This window comes from Struthio camelus, chromosome 3 (assembly GCF_040807025.1).
Source record: "Struthio camelus isolate bStrCam1 chromosome 3, bStrCam1.hap1, whole genome shotgun sequence".
Lineage (NCBI taxonomy): Eukaryota > Metazoa > Chordata > Aves > Struthioniformes > Struthionidae > Struthio > Struthio camelus.
Window position 1 is genome coordinate 90969442 of NC_090944.1, and position 19648 is coordinate 90989089.

At 40.5% G+C, this 19648-nt stretch overlaps 1 protein-coding gene across 7 annotated transcripts in view; it reads right to left on the minus strand.

Annotated features, from left to right (window-relative positions):
• Positions 1-19648, minus strand: part of DISC1 (DISC1 scaffold protein) — a 204739-nt gene that overhangs the window by 182358 nt on the left and 2733 nt on the right. For 6 of the 7 annotated variants that reach the window (XR_011140295.1, XR_011140296.1, XM_068939028.1 and 3 more), the window contains one exon: positions 1290-2287. Coding sequence is in view for 5 of the 7 variants with exons in the window: in XM_068939028.1 (XP_068795129.1) it covers positions 1290-2287 (998 nt within the window). In the remaining 2 variants the exon portion in view is untranslated. Of the gene's footprint in view, positions 1-1289; positions 2288-8666; positions 8711-19648 lie in introns of all 7 variants that reach the window. The other variant, XM_068939029.1, reaches the window with a different exon arrangement.

Sequence of the window (19648 nt, forward strand, 5' to 3'; positions counted from 1 at the left end):
ACAATGTTTCTTGATCAAAATGTTTCTCGACCTTCTGTCTCCCCCAGACAGAAGGGCTGTGCAGTCGCCCCACAGGCTAACTCAGAGCAGATTGCTTCACCACGCCTAAACACAATACAGCGCATCTCAGCAGGTACGTCTGAGCTAAGGCACAAGAACTTGCATTTTTGAAGGGCTGCCCATTCTGGGTTTAGCAGAGTTAGTATAGGCAGCGCTAGCTCAGCTGTCTGTGCCTTTACACCTGCGGTGTCCAGACATCCTCGACATCAGGACACCCAGGGTACTAGGGAGAGACTCTTTAAAAAAAAAAAAAAAAAAAAAAAAAAAGACAGACACCATCCACTTATGCTGATCTTGAACAGGTTTAAATTTATGAAATCGATCAAGTCCATACTAATCTCTGCATTGCTACTTTCTGCATGCACAGTGTAGGCAATATTTGGCTTCTTATCACAAGAAGGTTCAGAATAGCTTCCCTCTGATGACCCCCTGCATTCCCCAAAATACCTGAGATGAGGGGGGGGGGAAAAAAAAAAAAAGTATGATGGAACACAACTGAGCCTTTCCAAGGCTTCCCCCCAGCAAGAATTCGATGAATGAGATGGCATGTCTACATGTAAGTATGCATGCATGCAACAAGGCATGTTCTAACCCAACAGTACAGTACTCCTCTGAGTTGGAAGAAAAAAAGGCTCAATTCCTAGTCTGAATTAGAGCACAAACTTGGACTCTATTTTTCTTCACGGTGGGAGAACACTTATCTACATACCCATTACTGGCTATTCTCACAGGTGCCTCACTCAAAGAAAAATCTAGCTAAACTTACACATTTCCGATCACAAGTTCCGGCGTTATTAAATTATGATGCGTCCAGCAAATAGCTCTTCCCCCTCTCAAGTTTCCTGCTACATACATTCCAAATTGCAGACAAAATAGCCCCCTCTGAAAGGAAGTAGCACTTGTTGAATTCAGGAACTGATGTATGACATATTAAAAAGTGAAGATCACAACTTCAGTAGAACATAGGAACTGAGTACTGCAACATCACCACTTTTTTTTTTTAAAACAACCAAAAAGGAAAGGAAACAGGGTTTTCTCACTTTTAACATGCTACTTTTAAAAGGCTGGATACTAACACATTACCGTAAACCTTTGAACAAATGGCACAAAAGCCATTAATACCCTGACTCTTGCGTCAGCTTTGACACTGGCACTATAAATATGAAGTTTTGGAGGAACAGGGAGCAGGGGAGAGGGAGAGGAATAAAAGGTGAAGTAAGATTGCAGACCTTTAATGTACTGCGGTTGGCAAGCAGGCAGTCCAGTAGTACTGGTTCATATTTTTTCATCAAAGTATGCCAGTTATGGTCACTAACAGTAAAGCTACTCTCATAGCCTGAGGTGACAGAAGAACCAGCAGATGCTGCATCTGAGGAATCGGTAGAACATGAAAACGTTGCATCTGTATCTGAGAGAGAGACAGTCTCGCAATCCTGTAGTTTATCAATCACCGTGGTTTCATTTTCATACTTCAAATCCTCAGCGGGCCTAGAGAAGCAATACAAAGCTCCTGAGTGCTCATGAATTATTTCCGTTTCTTCCAGTTTCTGCGGCTTTCCCGCGGTGCTGGGATGCAGAACACGCTCATTTTCCTTGGCAGTTGACTTGCCTTCAGCATCACTTACTCCAGAGGCTGAGTTCAGGGAGAGCTGTATGAAGCTGAAACTTGAACTAAAGTTATCGTGTGGACCAACGGAATGAGAAGCAACTTCTTTTCTTTGATATTCACAGTTGTTGTTCACTTCTGTCTGACCCAAAGCACACATCTTTTGGGGCTCAATTACTTTAGCGCTATGGGTTGTCTGCCACACATTCGAACAGCGTACAGAAGAAACGTTTCCTTTGCTTGTGGCTGTGGCAGGGTAAACCGGTGTAATTATGTTTTCTGACTGCAGACTGCTGTAACCTGAAAGATTTCTGCAGTTTCCTGGCATGTTTCCAGTAGCGGCCAATGTTGTTGCCACATCAGTAGGAACTGCAGTACGATTTGCAATTGAACTACAGCATAAGAATTCAAAGTTATTTTTGTGTTGTCTGCATAGAGAGCAGTTTTCAAAGTCTTCACAATGCTCTCTGCCAAGTTTGAGCTCTTCTGCATTGAATGGCTTGCAGGCACCAGGGGACTGAAACTCTATCTGTTGCTGAGCTTCTGGCCTCATGTAGCCAGGTCTTTTTGCCAGTTTCTTTTTACGAAGAGAGCCTGCAGATATTAAGTGCTCCAGACCATCTGGAAAGAAAAAAAAAAAAGTCATTAAAGTGCTGCCGCAATTTTCTAGGCTTAAAATATCATAGCATCTGAAAGTAATTATTCCAGGAATTTCAGACGGTGCATCAGTTCCCTTTTCAAGGAAACAAAGGCCCTGACCATGCTGCGCACTGAGGAGAAAAGCTGTTATTGGAGAACTCTATATGTACGCATTCACTTTCTAAAGGGTTTGCACCTGCTGTTATGTGAATTCACTAATATAATTACGTCCATCAGGGCACAAAGCTGTGTATGATGAATCACATCATCTTCCCTGTTCATAGTAGTTCTCGGTGATTCTTCATTTTCAATTCACTGAGCAGCACGATAAAGCATAGAAGAACTTTAGTGTCTCTGATCCAGAAGGATTTTCAGATATACAAACACATCCAGTACAGCACTGAACCTGCATTAAAAAGATGAGAACCACACCTGCAGAGAAATTTTGCATGTATCTGTTGTTGCTCATGCTCATGTCCAGTTTTGTGTTCATATTCATATTTTATGAACACAAGTAAAGGTATTTCAGATCCCGCTTCCAGCGGAGATGTGAAATTGTAGAAGAACGATGGATGAACAGCCACAGACTAAAAGGATATTTTATAATTTTTCATTTAGATTTACTGTACTACTTGTTGTCCAAAACATAGGATTTAATAACAGGAGTTTTGCATCAGGACCCTCAGTCCTCACAAACTATTACCACCATATGCTTAATATTAATTATTGCAATATTAATGCTGTTAAGAAAAGGTTCTCAATTCAATAGCTCAATTTCTGCCCAGACACTTTATATAAATAGATGAAAAGATAAATTCACAGTTTTCAAAGCAGAATAGAAAGATCTGAGATTAAAAGAAAAAAAACATTAAAAACAGAAGATCAAAATTTAGTAGCTTGGCTTTATTTTCTGTATAGTGCTGTACAAAATTTATGGTTAATTTGAAAAACATCTAGTATGCCAAGAGTTAAAAAACAGAAGATCACATGGTGACTACTTTCAGTTTCTTATGGATTTACGGCTTGTGAAAAGTTATTCCTTTTCACTTCCATGAAAAGCAAGCCACCTTCTATGCAGTGAAACAAAATCAACTGCCAGAACATCAGGCATCATCCCCATCACTGAGAGAGGTGTTTCAAAAAAGTAGGTCTCTTTTTTTGTTTTTCCTCCATGCAATATAGAACAATCCTCATTAGCATATATTAAATATTCACTTTTAATCACAACCCTTTATCAGCTTTTACACAGAGACATTTGCACATAATGTTTATCATCTCAGCCACTCCCAAGAGAAGTCTCACACATACCTCATCAGTTACATGATCAGTGACATGATATACAAAACATTTAAGAACAATAGCGGACACTTCCCAGTGGACATTTCCCAGCATTCACTATATCTTCTCAAAACAAGCTTCAACAAAAGCAATTCAAAAGTTTTCCACATACTACAATATTGGCATCTTACCATGGGACTGCAGTGAAGCTTCTACACATTGCTACCTCTCACCATAAATCTGAATACCCCAGCTGTCTCTTATTATCTTTTATTTGTCAGAGGAAAAAGCATCACAGAAATTAGAATTAAAAAAAGATTATGAAGTCCTATCAGCCTGTCTACTATAAAAAGACAGTGAAATGCTCTATTGGGAGTAATTTAATACAAATCCTAACAAATAGAAACTGTTCTTGAAGCAAGGGAACTGAACTGGAAGAAAATGTTCTTCAAATTCAATTCTTTTAGTTTAGATACAAATTAACAGTCAACACTTCAGAGCAAATCAGCAGAATCCAGGAGAAAAGGGGTGGGGGGGCCTTCTAAGACTGGATACGCTTTGTCACAGCTGCCTGTAAAAGGGAAAAGGTTTCCTGCTTTAGTTCAAATCACTTTAAAATTAACCTCACTAAATCTCCATGGATGGGGAACAGATAGCTACTGTTTAAACATGACTGTCTAGCCTCACGCACCCCCAGCCTGCCTGCCCTGGGCAAGGGGAGGGAGGGGACGGCCGTGGCCGGGCCCACTCTCCAGCGGGGTGGCGATAGCGGGGACCCCGGCCGTCACCAAATCCAGGCAGATAGGTCTCCCTGCGGCTCTGGCTGTACTACTCATGGGCATGTTGATCATTTCATCACATTCCCCTTTCAAAGTGTAGAATCATTTTTGTTGTTCGTGATTGTTTATCTGAAATTTACTGTGGTGTCTAAGGAGAAGATATTTGGTCATATTCAAAGCCAACTATCAAAGTATCGCTCCAAGCGATTTCTGTAGCGCTGCTTCTATTAAAGAAGCCTTAAAAACATCCATTAAACTATGCATCAAGTTAGTGAGATGATAATAGTTACTATTTACAAACAGGAAGACACACAGAAGTTGAACGTATCAATAAGAAAATTCACCATTCTCAGAGAGTGATTAATCCAATATGACAATAATAATTATTGTTCAGTTTCTATGTTAAAAAAATGTAAAATATAATTGCAGGTTTCTAATTAATTATCTTTTGACTTGTTTGCTGAATTTCAGAGATACCACAAAATATTCAAAATAAGCTGGCACTGATCTGAATACAGGCTATTTTAAAACAAACCACTACAGTCTGTTTAATCAAATATGCTTTCAAAGGAAGTTACCTTCGAATATAGATTTTTAAAACTCTTGAAACATTAAGATCTCATCCAGCTTTTTCATTTTAATTACAGAATGTTAGCTATGCTTTATCTACCATTTTACAAAAAGTATTTTTAAAAGACAAGAAAAGGTTGAGTTATATTTATCCCCGTTTAAGAATAATTTTCTCACCAAGGGTTCTTCCAATTTCTAAGATAACCTGCTGAGTTCAGTTATTCAACTGCTAAAATTTCCAGAATGTCACGAACAAAATATTTGCCAAAGACATTAAATGCTTGTTAGCTTTTACTCTTCACTACAAAACATTTAAGAGTTGTGCGTTTTAGATGTCAGACTGGACTTCCTTTGCCACTGTTTAAATAACTGTATTTTTATTGACACTCTTCCATAATGTAACAAACAACTCAATAACACACACATTTGAGCCTCTTAACTCCTTAATGCAACAACCCTTTTTAAACCATTTGTGAAATTGCAGCACATCTCTCTAGAGTAAGAATCACATCAGCTGATACCAGTTTCAACACGTTCATCTTTTTTTTTTTTTCCTCAAAAAGGAAAAAAATCCATTATAAACTTGTATCCTGCCTTGTTAATGCTAAGGGAAAAAATAGCATCTATTTAAAAAGTGAGCTGGTAAATACCAGAACACTTCGAACACCAGTAACAAACCCCTATTTAATCAGGGGGAATAAGAAACATCCCTTTCCTTAACTACATATTTATAATCGTGTTCCGTATTGCTAATACTTTGAAACACAAACACATCTCTGAGTCCATCACTATTTAGCAGTGGATTGACTCATACAAGCATGTTTTTTCCCAAGCAAGTGCCTTGCTGAATCCAGGTCTAAGTACCTTGATGAACCACAAAATAAATCAATAAATTATGACCCTTTTAAATTTAAAAAAATATAATCACAAAAAGAATACAACTACCCAGCCTGTGAAAGCATGCACTTGCACTGTGAAGGTCTATTTGATAACTAACCACCACCCTATGACTGGCAACCTGAGATCCAAGACTTGGCCATTATAAAAAGCTGCGTTACTCCAAGTTGAACGTAAATTACACTGTCCTCAGAAAGAATCTTTATTGAAAAAATGTTTAAATTGCTGTAGTTGAGGCCTCACTCCAGGTTTTACTGCACAACACATTAATGTAAAGTATTTATAAATAAAATCTATGTCACCCGACAATCTCAAGCTGGTTCATACAAAAACAAGATGAAACTGAAGAGGTACTTTCCAGTTGTGATGAAAAAAATGGAGATCCAAATGTTCTTCAAGGAGTTACACTGGGATAAAAATGTATGAAGGTAAACAAACACCCACCTTTCAGGAAATACACAGAACGCTAGCCACAGCGCTCAGGCAAGCTCTTCTGATGTCTGCATCGTTCTATCATTATATACCTACTGGGAATTTTACATATTCTTCTGAAGAACAGCCATCATATAGGATATTGGACAACCTGGTATCACAGGTTTGTTACGGCACAGTCAGCTCCAATTTCACCACTGCAGCATTACAGGGAATCTTAGTTTGGTGGCCAGTAAAAAAAAGCAGCCAAGTTCACTCTAGAATATAAAGGTAACTCCTTGCTGTCTCTCTAAAATAGGACCATTTAAATAACATGCTACTGTTGAAAAAAGCAGGAATGTCAATTTTCTTTTTTTTTTTTTTTTCATCCCGTCAGCCACTGTTACAGAAGTCTCAAGTGAGGGGGGGAAAAAAAGTCAGAGAAGCCTCAGACCTTCACAGTAAGCTTCAAAATAATCTTGTTACAGAAACTCCTTACACATCTCATGCTCTGGCTGTTACTACATCTCACGTTCTAAATTTATCCCTAGTTGAAGAAGCTCAGCCCAATCTCATCATCATTCCTTACACAGTTTACTCATACGGATTTCATCCAATCCACTGCCATCAACCTAAACTAGCTGGAACTACTAAACTCACATCATCAACTGCACAAAATAGTAAAGGCCTTTAAATCTCCCCCACTCATCACTTACCTTTCATCACACTTTCTGATATTTACAACGGACCCTCTAACAGATAACCAAACACACCAGGGTGACTGAGCACTGGAACAGGTTGCCCAGAGACATGGTGGAGTTTCCTTCCCTGGAGATATTCAAAAGCCAGCTGGACACAATCCTGGGCAATGTGCTCTACGTGACCCTGCTTGAGCAGAGGGGTTGATTCTGTAAAAGGCACCCAGTGGCGGTGCTGCCTTGTTTTTTTTTGTTGTTTTTTTGTTTTTTTGTTTTTTTTTTTTACAAACTCGCTTGTATTTACAGAATCACAGAATGGCCAAAGTTGGAAGGGACCTCTGGAGATCATCTAATCCAACCCCCCTGCTCAAGCAAGGTCATTGCATCAAGGTAGGGCACACCGCATCTCATAGGAGAGATGCTCCAGTCCCTTCATCATCTTAGCAGCCCTTTGCTGGACTCGCTCCAGGAGCTCCATGTCTCTCTTGCATTGGGGAGCCCAGCACTGGAGATAGTACTCCAGATGCGGCCTCACCAGGGCTGAGCAGAGGGGAAGGATCACCTCCCTTGATCAGCTGGCAACACACTTCCTAATGCAGCCCAGGGCACCACTGGCCACAAGGGCACACTGCTGACTCACGGTCAGCTTGCTGTCTATCAGGAGTAACAGGTTCTTCTCCACCAAGCTGCTCTCCACCAGGTCAGCCCCCTTTAGCACAGTCAATAACAGAAGACACTAACTTCCCTACAAATACACAGCTTCTATTTCTTTTAAGGCTCTCACAGTATAATTCTTTTCACTTGCAGTTAAATAATTGAGAATTAGTTATCCACCTTCCACAAGGCAGAAGGACACAGAGTTGCAATAACGCAGAGAAATGCTTGCAATAGAGGACTGACACATTTCAGGAGTTTTGACATCTGAGGAAGGTTTTAATGTTATTTTTCTTCCCAGAATACACCCTTTTATTCCCAGTTCCAGTAGGAAAGCCTGTAGAGGCAGTCCCTGTAAATGTTGCAAGTTGAGAAAATGCTCTGGTTCTTTCAGTCAAAAAACTAAAAACAGTCTTAAATATTATACAAAAATGGGGGAGGGAGGACTTTGCATGATGCTCATGAGAAGAAACTGCGAAGTCTGGTTAAGTCCTAAAGTAATTTGTAAACAATTCTTAATGGCTTGGCATTCATATACCATAGAAGTGTTTCACTTATCATGTATGTAATTATGAAATCAGTACCCAGCAGTCCTTTTCAAGAATGGCCTATATAACACACCACACTTTTCTTTCATCACTGTCTACTGAGTAACAGAGTAGATTCCCACTACTTCTGCTCAGTCAGATCATCCGCAGCAGGCTCCAATAGAAAACTCATCACAGGGAAAAAAAAAAAATAGTGAACTGTGAGAACACATTGACAGCAGTCAATTTCTAATTCAAGCACAGTTTGAGTGCTCCAGCTTGGAGATTTGAATTTTTAATTTTGCCAAGAGAGTGGATTCCAAATTAAGCATCTGACGCACACTTGGTCTGAAACCAGAATTAAGTTTACTGAAATAGAAAGTAATTTTCTCTTAACAGCTCAGTAGTGATCACATACAATGAAAATAAACCAACATGGCAGTTTCTATATCGCCAAGGGTGAGCAGTCAGTAAGCTTTTAACTTTACAATTTAATATCAAAGTCCCAGGACAAATTCTGCTCCTTTGCCTCCCGTAGGAAGCTTACCTTATGGCCCCAGTCAGGATGTCATGATGCAACGTCAACGCCGTCTAGACAACAATGGAGATGGAATGAAGTTTCAGACATAGGAAAGCTGAGCAATACCACAGAAAACACAGTGCTTTAGACATAGCTTACATATGAGATGCTGCAAAAGTCAGCTGCATACACAAACCGCCGTTATGGCACTGCATGGAAACACAGGAGTCCACTTGCAGCAAGACACACACGCAGCATTGTTTCCTCACCCCCGTTCCCCTGGAAAGACAGACTCAGGGCTTTGCATGATCCCCTGCAACTCTATGTTACCAAAAAATTTCTGTACTCAAGTATTCTCTCCTCCCCGCAGTAGCGAAACTGTGGGGGCTCTGCCTTCATTGGTGGACAAGAAATAGCCACTCTGAGTGGCAAGGTGAAGAGTGTCAGCAAAACCCACTAGGTACAGACCATAACACCGCTCTCCCGTCCTCACTAGCCACGTAGACAATTTAACGCACAATCCTTGCTACAGCTCAGGCAGTTATTCTGTATCATCAGTTTGCAGATGCCAGAAGCAGGCAATGGGTCAGCCTCTGTGCTCAGACGGTGCGAATGTGGTGGCCCATTAGAGATGTACACGGGTAAGGAAGAAAGATACGAAAATTCTCAAAAGGGGTAATGCATGTGAGAATATTGCTCAACCTTTACAACTCTTACCTGAGACCGAATACAGACAAAACAGGAGTTCAAAATTTGCTTTATTTGGTCTGAGAACACAAAAGTGAAGACATTGGCTATATCTTTCTCTTCTAGCACCAAGGAAAAAAGGAGATAGCTCAGGTGAAATTCTGAGATCATTTTACAAGCAAGCTTTGGGAGAAGCTGCCCTATAACTTATATGCTATTGGAGCAGAACACTCTAACCACAAGCATATAACATTTCCTGTGTCTTCTAGTTGTTGTGATTTCTGCTAAGAGGTTCCCCTTCTAACTAACATGGGACAGAAGTCACTCTGCCTGGCAAGTAATGCATCACAAAACAAAACAAAAAAAAACAAAAAAGACCATCCCACACACACAAAAACAGATTAACATCTAAGGAAGGAGTATAGTTTCCATCTAGACGGTAACTGCATCAGCCTTTGAATATAGATTGAATGCATTTCCCCAAGCTACAGAAAAATTGATGCCTTCTCTCTCACTCCAGCTATGAACTGATCTATGCTGCATTGTTTCTGTGGTATCAACAGCAATTTGCATCCAAGGAGAAGAACTGTAACAGAGGTAAAAGGTGAGGGGAGAAGTACAACACTACAAAAAGGCCACAGCACAACTGTTCAACAGATCCTAGATCACTAAAGCAGCCAAAGCGCTGTATAGACAAGCACAACATTCAGACAACAACAAGATTGCCTATTATAAAGCACCTCTTCAGTTACACTAATATATTCTAACAGGCATTTTCCAGCTTTAAGCCTGGATTTCCTGGATGAGTACAGAACAACCTTTGCTGATATGAATCTTTGCTGGTACCTGATAAGACATGCCACAAAGCCATGACTGAGTCTGGATGTAGATGTTTTTCACGGTTGCTGTGAAAAGACACACCAGCACCAAGTTATGATGATGATCCATACGGAGGATCAGAAGACCTCAAGAAAGGGCAGAGGGTACACCCACACCAAGAAGACGTCCACCAATATTAGACAGTTAGCCCAAAAGAGAGTTCTGGCATTTGAGACCAATCTTGGTATCACATGCATACATCACTAGGGATTCCTACCCTGACAGAGGAACATTACCTCTCTGACAGGACTCCTGCAGTAACAACACATATATGATCTCAATGACAGCTGACTCAAGAAACAATCATTTCTGATCAGGAGTTGTGAGAGTTACCCTGTGTGAGGTCACACCAGGCCCAGCCGCTACAGAGTCTCATCAAAACAAAAACTCTTGTCTTCAGGCCCATTCAAAAGCCATGCCCTCGAGAAGCAGGTAAGGATCAGGGGATACAGTCAAGTGGCACTCTGAGGGTTCCCCCTCAGAGGGAAGACATAATCGACACTGATAGATCTACTCTGATTATCTTACATTCGTTTGGTCTCATCAATTTATCCTACTCTGCCAATGCCAATACGTTGCATATGCTTTCCACCGCTCCTGTAAACCCAGCCTTCTTTTCCACCAACCTCCATAGCGTTTCTTCTCTTAGTTCCCAGTTAGTTCTCACGAGCCAACTGTTTATTTCTCTCACATTAAATGAAAAAGATTGAACCAGAGAGCTCTAACGAGCTGCTGCTCTGGATCTTTAACCTAACTGTGTACAAGTCACACTTAACACTATATTGTTCAGGGTGATAACCATCCACAAAGCTCCCAACGTTCAGAGCCACACAGGGATACGCACTCCTCCAACATCGCTCCTCAGCACCACCTCTTTGTGCCTTCTCAGTTTCTCCTTTTTGTCAGAATCCCAGTTCATGCAAGGCTCCCCCATAGAGAGGGAGGCCAGTGTTCCCCATACAGAGGCAAGTAAGCCCTCCCAGCCTGAGCTTCAGACCCTCCAGCTCCCCCCAGTCCCTTCCAACCACCCCATCCCTCCCCAACTGAAGGGCCTTCCTGCTCCACACTTCCCCTCAACAGTGCTAGTTTCTGGGCTGCTTCAGATCCATTTAAAAGGATCCCAACCGCACTTCAGCTGTGTCCACTGATGTCATTGCCTTCTTCCAGGTGGACTTCAGCCAGTCCTTAGCACTCAGGTTAACACTTTCACAGCACACACCCAGTTTGTATGAGCATATAAACCCCACTCTAAAGGCACACTGGCTCCATTCAGCCCTTTTGAGATTATCTCAATGAAAATGCTCCTGTAAGAGCTTCTTTCTCAAGACTGTAAATTACTGCTATTCAAGTCTAGGAAATCAAGACAATTAAGACAATTACCTGCCACAATTTACTCTAGCCATCTCCCTGCTTTAATATACTGCTATATATTACTGATGTTCAACAAAAGCATAGATATTTTGCCAGAAGTTTTTTAACTTATGTCTGTCAAGTTAGTTGTATTTCACCAAAGTATTTCTATCTAAGTGTAAGGCAATAGGATCAGTCATCTTTCACTGAATGTTATCTGCTCTTATTCTCTAAGTAAGGTAAGGAACAGTATTAATCTTCAAAGAAATTTTAGCTTCTGATGAGATAGGTTTGCAGATGCTTCACTGGTGCCAAGGGCTCTGTGTGATACTATATTGAAACAAAGTTTTAAAACAAAATACTTTAGGTAAAAAATTAATGAGAAGTTAAACAATATATCTGACCGTCTTTTCAAAATATTCTCTATATAAAAGATAGATTGCCTTGAATAAGCCAATGAATCAGGTTTTCACATCAACAGATTCTGGATTAATTGTAATATTTTAAAAGGATAAAAGATGCCGACTGTACCATATGGTGGTGAATCTGCACACCTGAAAATATCTTGGGTATCAAAAAGATTAGTGGATGACAACTTCAAATATCATTCAAATCATTTTTCAGAATAAATATAGACCATGCATGCAATTCTTTATTTCAAATAGTTTATTCTTAATTTATTGTTTCCTTTAGAGAACCTGAATTCAAGATTTAGTCTTCTGTAAGGTAAGTCACCATGGCTGATCCCTTTCAGTTTTGAGACAGTCCCTAGTGTAGTATGAGTGGGGGTTTCTTCCCCTGCTTTTTATGGCTTTAAGTATACTACTCTTGAAAAATATTATTGTTATTAAAAAGGAGAACACAGAACTGCTGCAACCTCCTTTCAAGGAAAGCAAAGCATTTTAAAAAACATTTGATCTCATCAGTCCTGAGGTCTAATAGTAATCTGATGCATCCGTTTGTGGTCAAAATAGGCCACGTGAGAAATTACATGACTTGGGTAAGTCAGAAAGCATGCCCTACATAGGACTTCTGAAAGACCCCCTAGGAAAAAAAAAGTCTCACTAGGAAAAAAACTCCTAAGGCTTTGTACCCTTAGAACTCCTATCTTTATTGAAAAGATTGGAGATGTAGAAAGCAGCAGTTAGGCAGAATTTTATCTTACTATTCTCAAATCTGGAAACTTCAAAACTATCAAAAGCTTGGAATCAAGGTGCTGATAGCAATAAGACGCTTATTATTCAAGTCATGGGTCCATCGAAGCAGATGCTGCCAGTGATACAATTTTATAGGGGATTCTGTACAGTGAAGTTTCACTGGAAACTTCAGTTTTAAATTTCTGGTGAAAATTCACGTTAAGACAAACATCATATTTAGATGACTCCTTAACTTAGCTATAACATGATCTGAACCTGCTGCATTTTTGTACTCCAAATTGAAACATGCCTATACAGACCCTCAGATCTGATACAGGAAAGGAGATTTATACAATATCTTCATCAAGGCTCAGAAAGATGGGCCACTGATAGAGGAGGTTCATTGACTGGCTCCTTTAATTCCTGTAGAGTGAAACAGTACTACCTTTAAGTCAGAAGCCTTTTAAATCCTTCACTGATTAGGAAAAAGACAGCTCAAAGGCTTCTGAAGTGAATTGCAAAAACTCCACAATTTAAAAAAAAATCCTCTCCCTCAGCGAGAAGGGATATCTCACATGAATAGCCTTACAAAGAGGTGCCAAAAAAAGCTGTCAGAAATACTGGAAAGAGGCAAGGATTTTCATTCCTGTACAATAGAAACGTCATAGAGCTTTACTGAACAAAAAAACAGATGAAGAGTCTTAAACTTAAATTACCTTAAAGTCTGAGTCATAAGCAAGGACTTCTGTATCAAAGTTGTGAAACCAGAACTACGGACATCTTTAAGGTTAGAATGCCCTCTTCGGGTATAAAGATATATTTGCAGCAACATTAAAAATTCCAGCAAATACAGCTGCTATTTTATGCCATAGGAAAGAGAGTAAATAAGAGAATGCCAAGTGTGCTACACTAAAACTTTTCAAGAGATTATAAATGACAACTTATTATCCTCTGCTAGCAACAACGTTACCAACATGCCATATATTAATAGCGAGGACAAAAGAAATCCATACATAGCAGTGCACAGTGGGAGAACAAGAAAAAAAATGGGTGAAAGTTTGAAACAAGATAGGCTCAGACTGGATACAAGGACATTCTTTAACCCTAAGGACAGTAAAGCAGCAGAGCAGGTTGCCTCAGAGAGGCTGTGCAGACTCCATCCTTGGAGGTCTTCAAAACCCAAACGGATAAAGCCCGGAGCAACCTAGTCTGACCTCACAGCTGACTCTGCTTTGATCAGGGGGTTGGACTAGAGACCTCCTGAGGTCTCCTCCCACCTGAACTATCCTATGATACCTCTAAGCTTTAAATTTAAAGTTTCAGGATTTGTAATATTCCGCTAGCTACCTGTATTTCTTCAGAATACACATGACGAAAGTTCAAGCACATCATCTGTGAAGATATATCCAACTGAACAAGAAAAAAAAAAAGATCTGATTTAACTCCACCAAAAGAGGCACAAGAAAATTAATAAGCAAATATTTTTACACATCCTGGAACCTGGAAACAGCTGCCTTTCTATAAACAAAATCAAGAATAAAGTTCAGTATTTGAAATTAATAGGGACTAAACCACTTTTAAGCATCCATTATCCACACGCACAGAGAAATCACAAGCTTCAATAACAGTCAGTTGTCGTAAGCTAGGCAGACACAATAAGGCACAATAACATAAGAATTCCTATTGTTCCACAGCAGCAGACCTTTAGTCACCAGCTAGTGATTAAATGATGCTCATGAGCATCACTTAAATGCCACTTTGATCTACTGCAGTTATTTCATAAAATGTTTATCACCAATTTTTTTTTTATTGGTTGTACAAATATTTGAAAGCATTCCTCTCAAGACATTATTCAGTTGGCTATATTAAAAATTACTCTGATACCTTTTCTCAGACTGATTTCCAATTGGAGGACAAGAGGGGGACATATGCCAGACTGTCTGGAGACGCTTGCCTTTCAAAAACATAATCCCTTCCACGGTGCCAAGGGCATTACACAAAAAAGCATCCATCGGCTCTCAACAGCTGCAATAAAGCCTGCCTCTTGCACGAACTTCCTTGCGAGAGAAGCAGGAAGATCATCTCTGCCGAGAAACATCGCCTCTACCCTACCCAGTCCCTGAAGTCTAATCATAATATGGGCATGGGGAAGAAGGTAAACCTAACTACTCCGCCACACAACTGCACCAGGCAGCTGTAACTACACCATGAATGTATATTATCTATATAACTGAGTGCACAAATCCAGCTATTTCTTCAATTATTTCCTTTTCTTTTTCTTGATTTCACTTAGAATTTAAGGGTTTTCTAGGGACTTGTCTCTTTCTTCTGCTGCTACTCCACAAGGGTGGTGTTTAAAACACATACACAGTCTGTTGCACAAAATTCCTGGTAACCTTAATCTGTCCTCTGTAGTGTCTTTATCTGGTCTGTTTTGGGTTTTTAATTATTATTATTATTATTCCCTACATAGCTCCCTGCCTTTTAATTCTCTTTTTTACCCCTTTAAAAACTTCTCTGATATGTTAAAACAAGTCATTAGAGATCATTTTGAGACAGCCAACATGTATAACAACTGTTCCTAAGCAGAGATCCGGAAGGAAGACTGCAACTCCAAGTACTTCTCAAATGGCTTACACTGAAAACAGCCATGCTGGCCTTTAAATATTAAAGCCACGGCCACCCTAAATTAAGTATGGTCACACACACAAGCTACTGCCTCAAAGCCTAGGCAAGGCACACACAGAGTTCCCTTAAATCATGGCAGTGCAGAAAGCAGTAACGTACGAAATGAGTATGTTCAGATCTAGTAGAAAGGTCTGGACCCTCCTGAAGAAATTCAGTACTACACAAAGCTCATACGAAACAGAGCAGAAGTGTTGCCACGCCCAAGGCCATTATCACTTGATATGTCACAGATAAATTATTTAAAAAGAACATGAAACTCATTCAGAAAATTAGTGGCATCAATATACACAAGCCACATAACCCAACAAAGATGAAAAACCTTACCAGCAAAAGGCTCTGAACAAGAACAGGGCAAGCCAGCACCTTTCACAAACGGTGATAAACAGTCCTACAGTTTTTCATTCCCAAAATGCTAACACTAGCTATTCATTCACAGTTCTACATCATACAGGAAAATACGATAACCAAGGCACTTCTCAAAAACTAAATAGCCCAGCTATACCAAAGCCACATGAAGAACATCCATTTGTTCCCGATCTGCTAAAAGAACAAATACCCAACTACTTCTCCTCGGGGCAGACAAAAGAAGAAACAGGAGCCGGCCTTTTTTAACCTTACAGCAACCTGAGACCATCTGACAAGCAAGACTTTTCCCCCCACCTGTCTTCAACCTCACAGAAAGCAAACCGCCTGGATACATTGCTCAGAAGAAATCATTAACAGAGGCAGCCCTGCTCATAGACAAATCAGTACAAAAGTCTAGGAGAACACAAACATGTGAATACTACAACAGCTGTCTTGCAACAACCATGTTCAGATTTCTCAGGGAAAGGGGAAATGCAATACTTGTTGTTTATTAACTAGCTTGACTTTAAGGAACAAAACCACACCAAGGACAGCTGCACTAACATTGCACTCCCAGCAACAGCAGCCATGCCTCTCTCACACAATTTCAACAAGGGTCCCTCAAGATTTTCACTGTTCCAAGCATATAAAAACGTATTGCTCCTCTAACCGAGGTCTCTGGCAGCACTAGAGCAAAGTTTCAGCATGGTGCCCTGCCAAAACAGCACTTTCCCACAGCAGAAATAGCACAGTCTGGGACTGTCCAGGGTGTCCAGGAGCATCTCATGCCCCAGACATCCCATAGCATTACTAATGCACAGATAAGCATCCCATTCCTATCGCCCCCACTGATGGTATGGCAACCAGCAGAGCAAAGATGCTAAAGCTGAGGACATCTAGCTGCAACAACGTAAAACATCACCAAATTCTGGTGCTATCTGTCCCTCTGCTTCTATGTGTAAGGAAGAAAACAACATGGCATGTCCCCAGATCAGCTCCTGCTGCTCACAGACTGAGGTAGTAGTGCAAATATCAATAGGTTAATACATGGCTCTGTAGATGGAAACAGCTGGACCACAGCCCTGGCAGCGCTGCCCATTCCCCCACATCACCTGGTCTCCGCTAGCCTTCATTAACTGCGCACAAGTCCAGTGCATTAAATTCTTTCAGTCTCCCCACTGCCTCAGTAACTCTCGTTAGCTAAAATGCTAACAGGGAAGGGAAAGCTCTTGTTCCCAAATCCTTGCTCTCCATCCACAGGAGGAAATAAGCCATGATGTGATCAGCTTAGCCCTCACAACAAAAACTCAGATACTCTACACAGCTGAGATTTCGGATTTATCACACCGAATATAATCAGTAATAAAGCTTCCTTGGCATCTAGGGATGTTCTGGTGAAGTAAAATATTGGGGGAGGGGGGCACGCAACCCCAGCATAAGAATTAGACAACCACAACATAAGAAAAAAGCCTGTAACTATAACCATGTGGCCTTGCAAGTGGTTTTCCACCCTCACCATTCCAGGTGCCTCTATGATCTGCAGTCGAGATAATCCATAAAATCAAACCAACACACCAGTGGGAAGGATACTTACAATCATATCATTAATGACAGGCAACAAAATCATTTTAGTACCCCACTAAATCAGCAACGAAGCAACTTACTAGCAGGAAAAAACAACTCTCCTTCTCAAACTCTCTGGAGACTTTATGGTCTCCAAAAACAAAACAAAACAAAAGACCATAAGAACAGGTTCCTTGAAAGTTCAAAATGTCGTTTTCAGACCCAAGCGACTGACTGTCAATCTAAATTCAAAGTGGGGCCAGCTGGATGAGCTGAGCCAGGGACTACTCTGCTCACCCTATCAGTCAGCAAAGTCCTGAAGCCACAGAGAAGCTTCATTATCTACAGGCATCACTATCATTTGACTTTATTCTTCCATTATTATCATTGAGGAATTTAGCAAGTTGTTGAAAAGCTACACCAATCTGGAGACTTGCAAAACAACTCAGAAACAATCTAAACAGTCCTATTACATCAACTCCCAGTCCCTTTTTCACGCACAGATACTAACCCTTTCATTCATACTCTCAGTTTTGCAATACTCAGTCTCTTGGCTTTTCACTCCACAGGTGGAGTCACTCTTAAAAGAGATTTTTTCTGCAATGCTTTCCTGCTCTGCTGACTCCTCACCCCAGCAAAAGAATCCTTCCAATCAGAGCCCGTTAAATCCCTCCAAAGAAACAACTCTTCTCCCATTGCAGAGGAGTTGGAGAGGTAGGGGAGAAAGTTCACAGACGTCACATTCATTGTGCTTGTAGTTTCATGCAGCCATGTTTCCCAAGAAGGTCTTTTATAAGGTTTTATCATCTGAGTATAAATAAACCTCATTTAGCAAATTACTGTTGCATTTGCAATTCTGACTTGGGTGCTGTTTGGTCTAATCAATAAATACAGGTAACATACCTTCTAAACGAAAAGAGCTAGCTAAGCACTACTAAGAAAATGCTCTTCTCCCTTTGCATCCCTAATTCCGATCACATAGCTGTTTATGTAGTATTTCAAATGTAAAAATCTATGTGTTCTTAGGCTTGGTGTTGTTACAAATAAACCTACTGAGAGAAGGTAAGAAAGGCAGAGTAACTTACAGAGCAATTTACTCTGACATCATGGTCACACAACAACCTATTTGTAAGATAGCAGGAGAGGAAGGAAAGGGAGGAGGAAGAGTGAACGAATGGAAAGTACCATCAATTACATTCATTAGGCAACAGAGTCCTTGTTAAGACTTTACCATATAGAGAGATAGTAAAAGATGCACGTGCTGGAAGGAAGCACAGCTGTACAATGAAGGAGGACCTGAAATAGAGACGGCAGTATCGTACAGCATGCAGATGTTATATGCCACACAAAGGGAAGGCAGAACCCAAGTTCCACGTTCCTCAAAGGCATCGCACCAAACATAGCCACTGTACTTCAGGGGGGTACATTATCTCATCGCTCTGTCTGCAGACTTCAGATTAGTCATTAAGTCACTTTACATTCTCAGCACCAATAAACAGGGAAGTAACTCCATGTCCATAGCCAATTCAATTTTCATACAGCAAACCTACACTTTACGTCAATAGCTGATCTCAGCTTTCATGGCATCAGTAACTAGGAGGTTCAATAAAAAAATGTTTCCCCTCGAAAGCATTTTTCAGGTGACAAGTTAACGGAATCTGTGGCTATACGCTAAAAGTGAAAAAAGTATTTTTTTGAAAGGGAGCGCTAAATAAATAATGTTACAGCGAATTAAGTAAACACCTCCAAATAAGGGTGGGCACTACAGTATTTAACATAGGCACAGTAGCCTTTGTTCAGTGCCAGAGGGCAAGTTTTTCCTCGTGTGACTGCTGATTTACAAAGGACACATTCATCTCCAACACATAAGGGTTTTGCAGCAGTTTTCCTTCAAGACTATTTAATAGCATTACAACACACCCTGGGCTCAATCCTAATCTAAGTGACACAGCATGAAAGCGCTGGTCTGCGGAAAAAGACACAACATGCTAAGGATGAACTTAGAAATCACCATGGCAACTCCATAGGTTCCTTTCTGTTTACCTTCGAGTCTGATATTCTACAAGAGGTAACAAAATCAGTTTTGCCGGAGTTGTTATCAGGAGTATTATGTCCAAAACTAGAAGAGGCTGCAGATTACCTACCACTCAATTGGAAAGGATGTTTGCTCAAGGAAACCAAATGCTAAAACGAAAAAATCATAACTCCTGATGAGTACTCAGGAGGTGTCACACACTCCAGCAAATCTCATTTGAAAGGTCAGGTGGTTCAGTAGCTGTAGGAGGCCCAAGTTATAGCGAGCAGAAAAAAACTAACCGAGTGTGCCTAATTTGTGAACAAAGCTAGAATTAACCTTTAGGG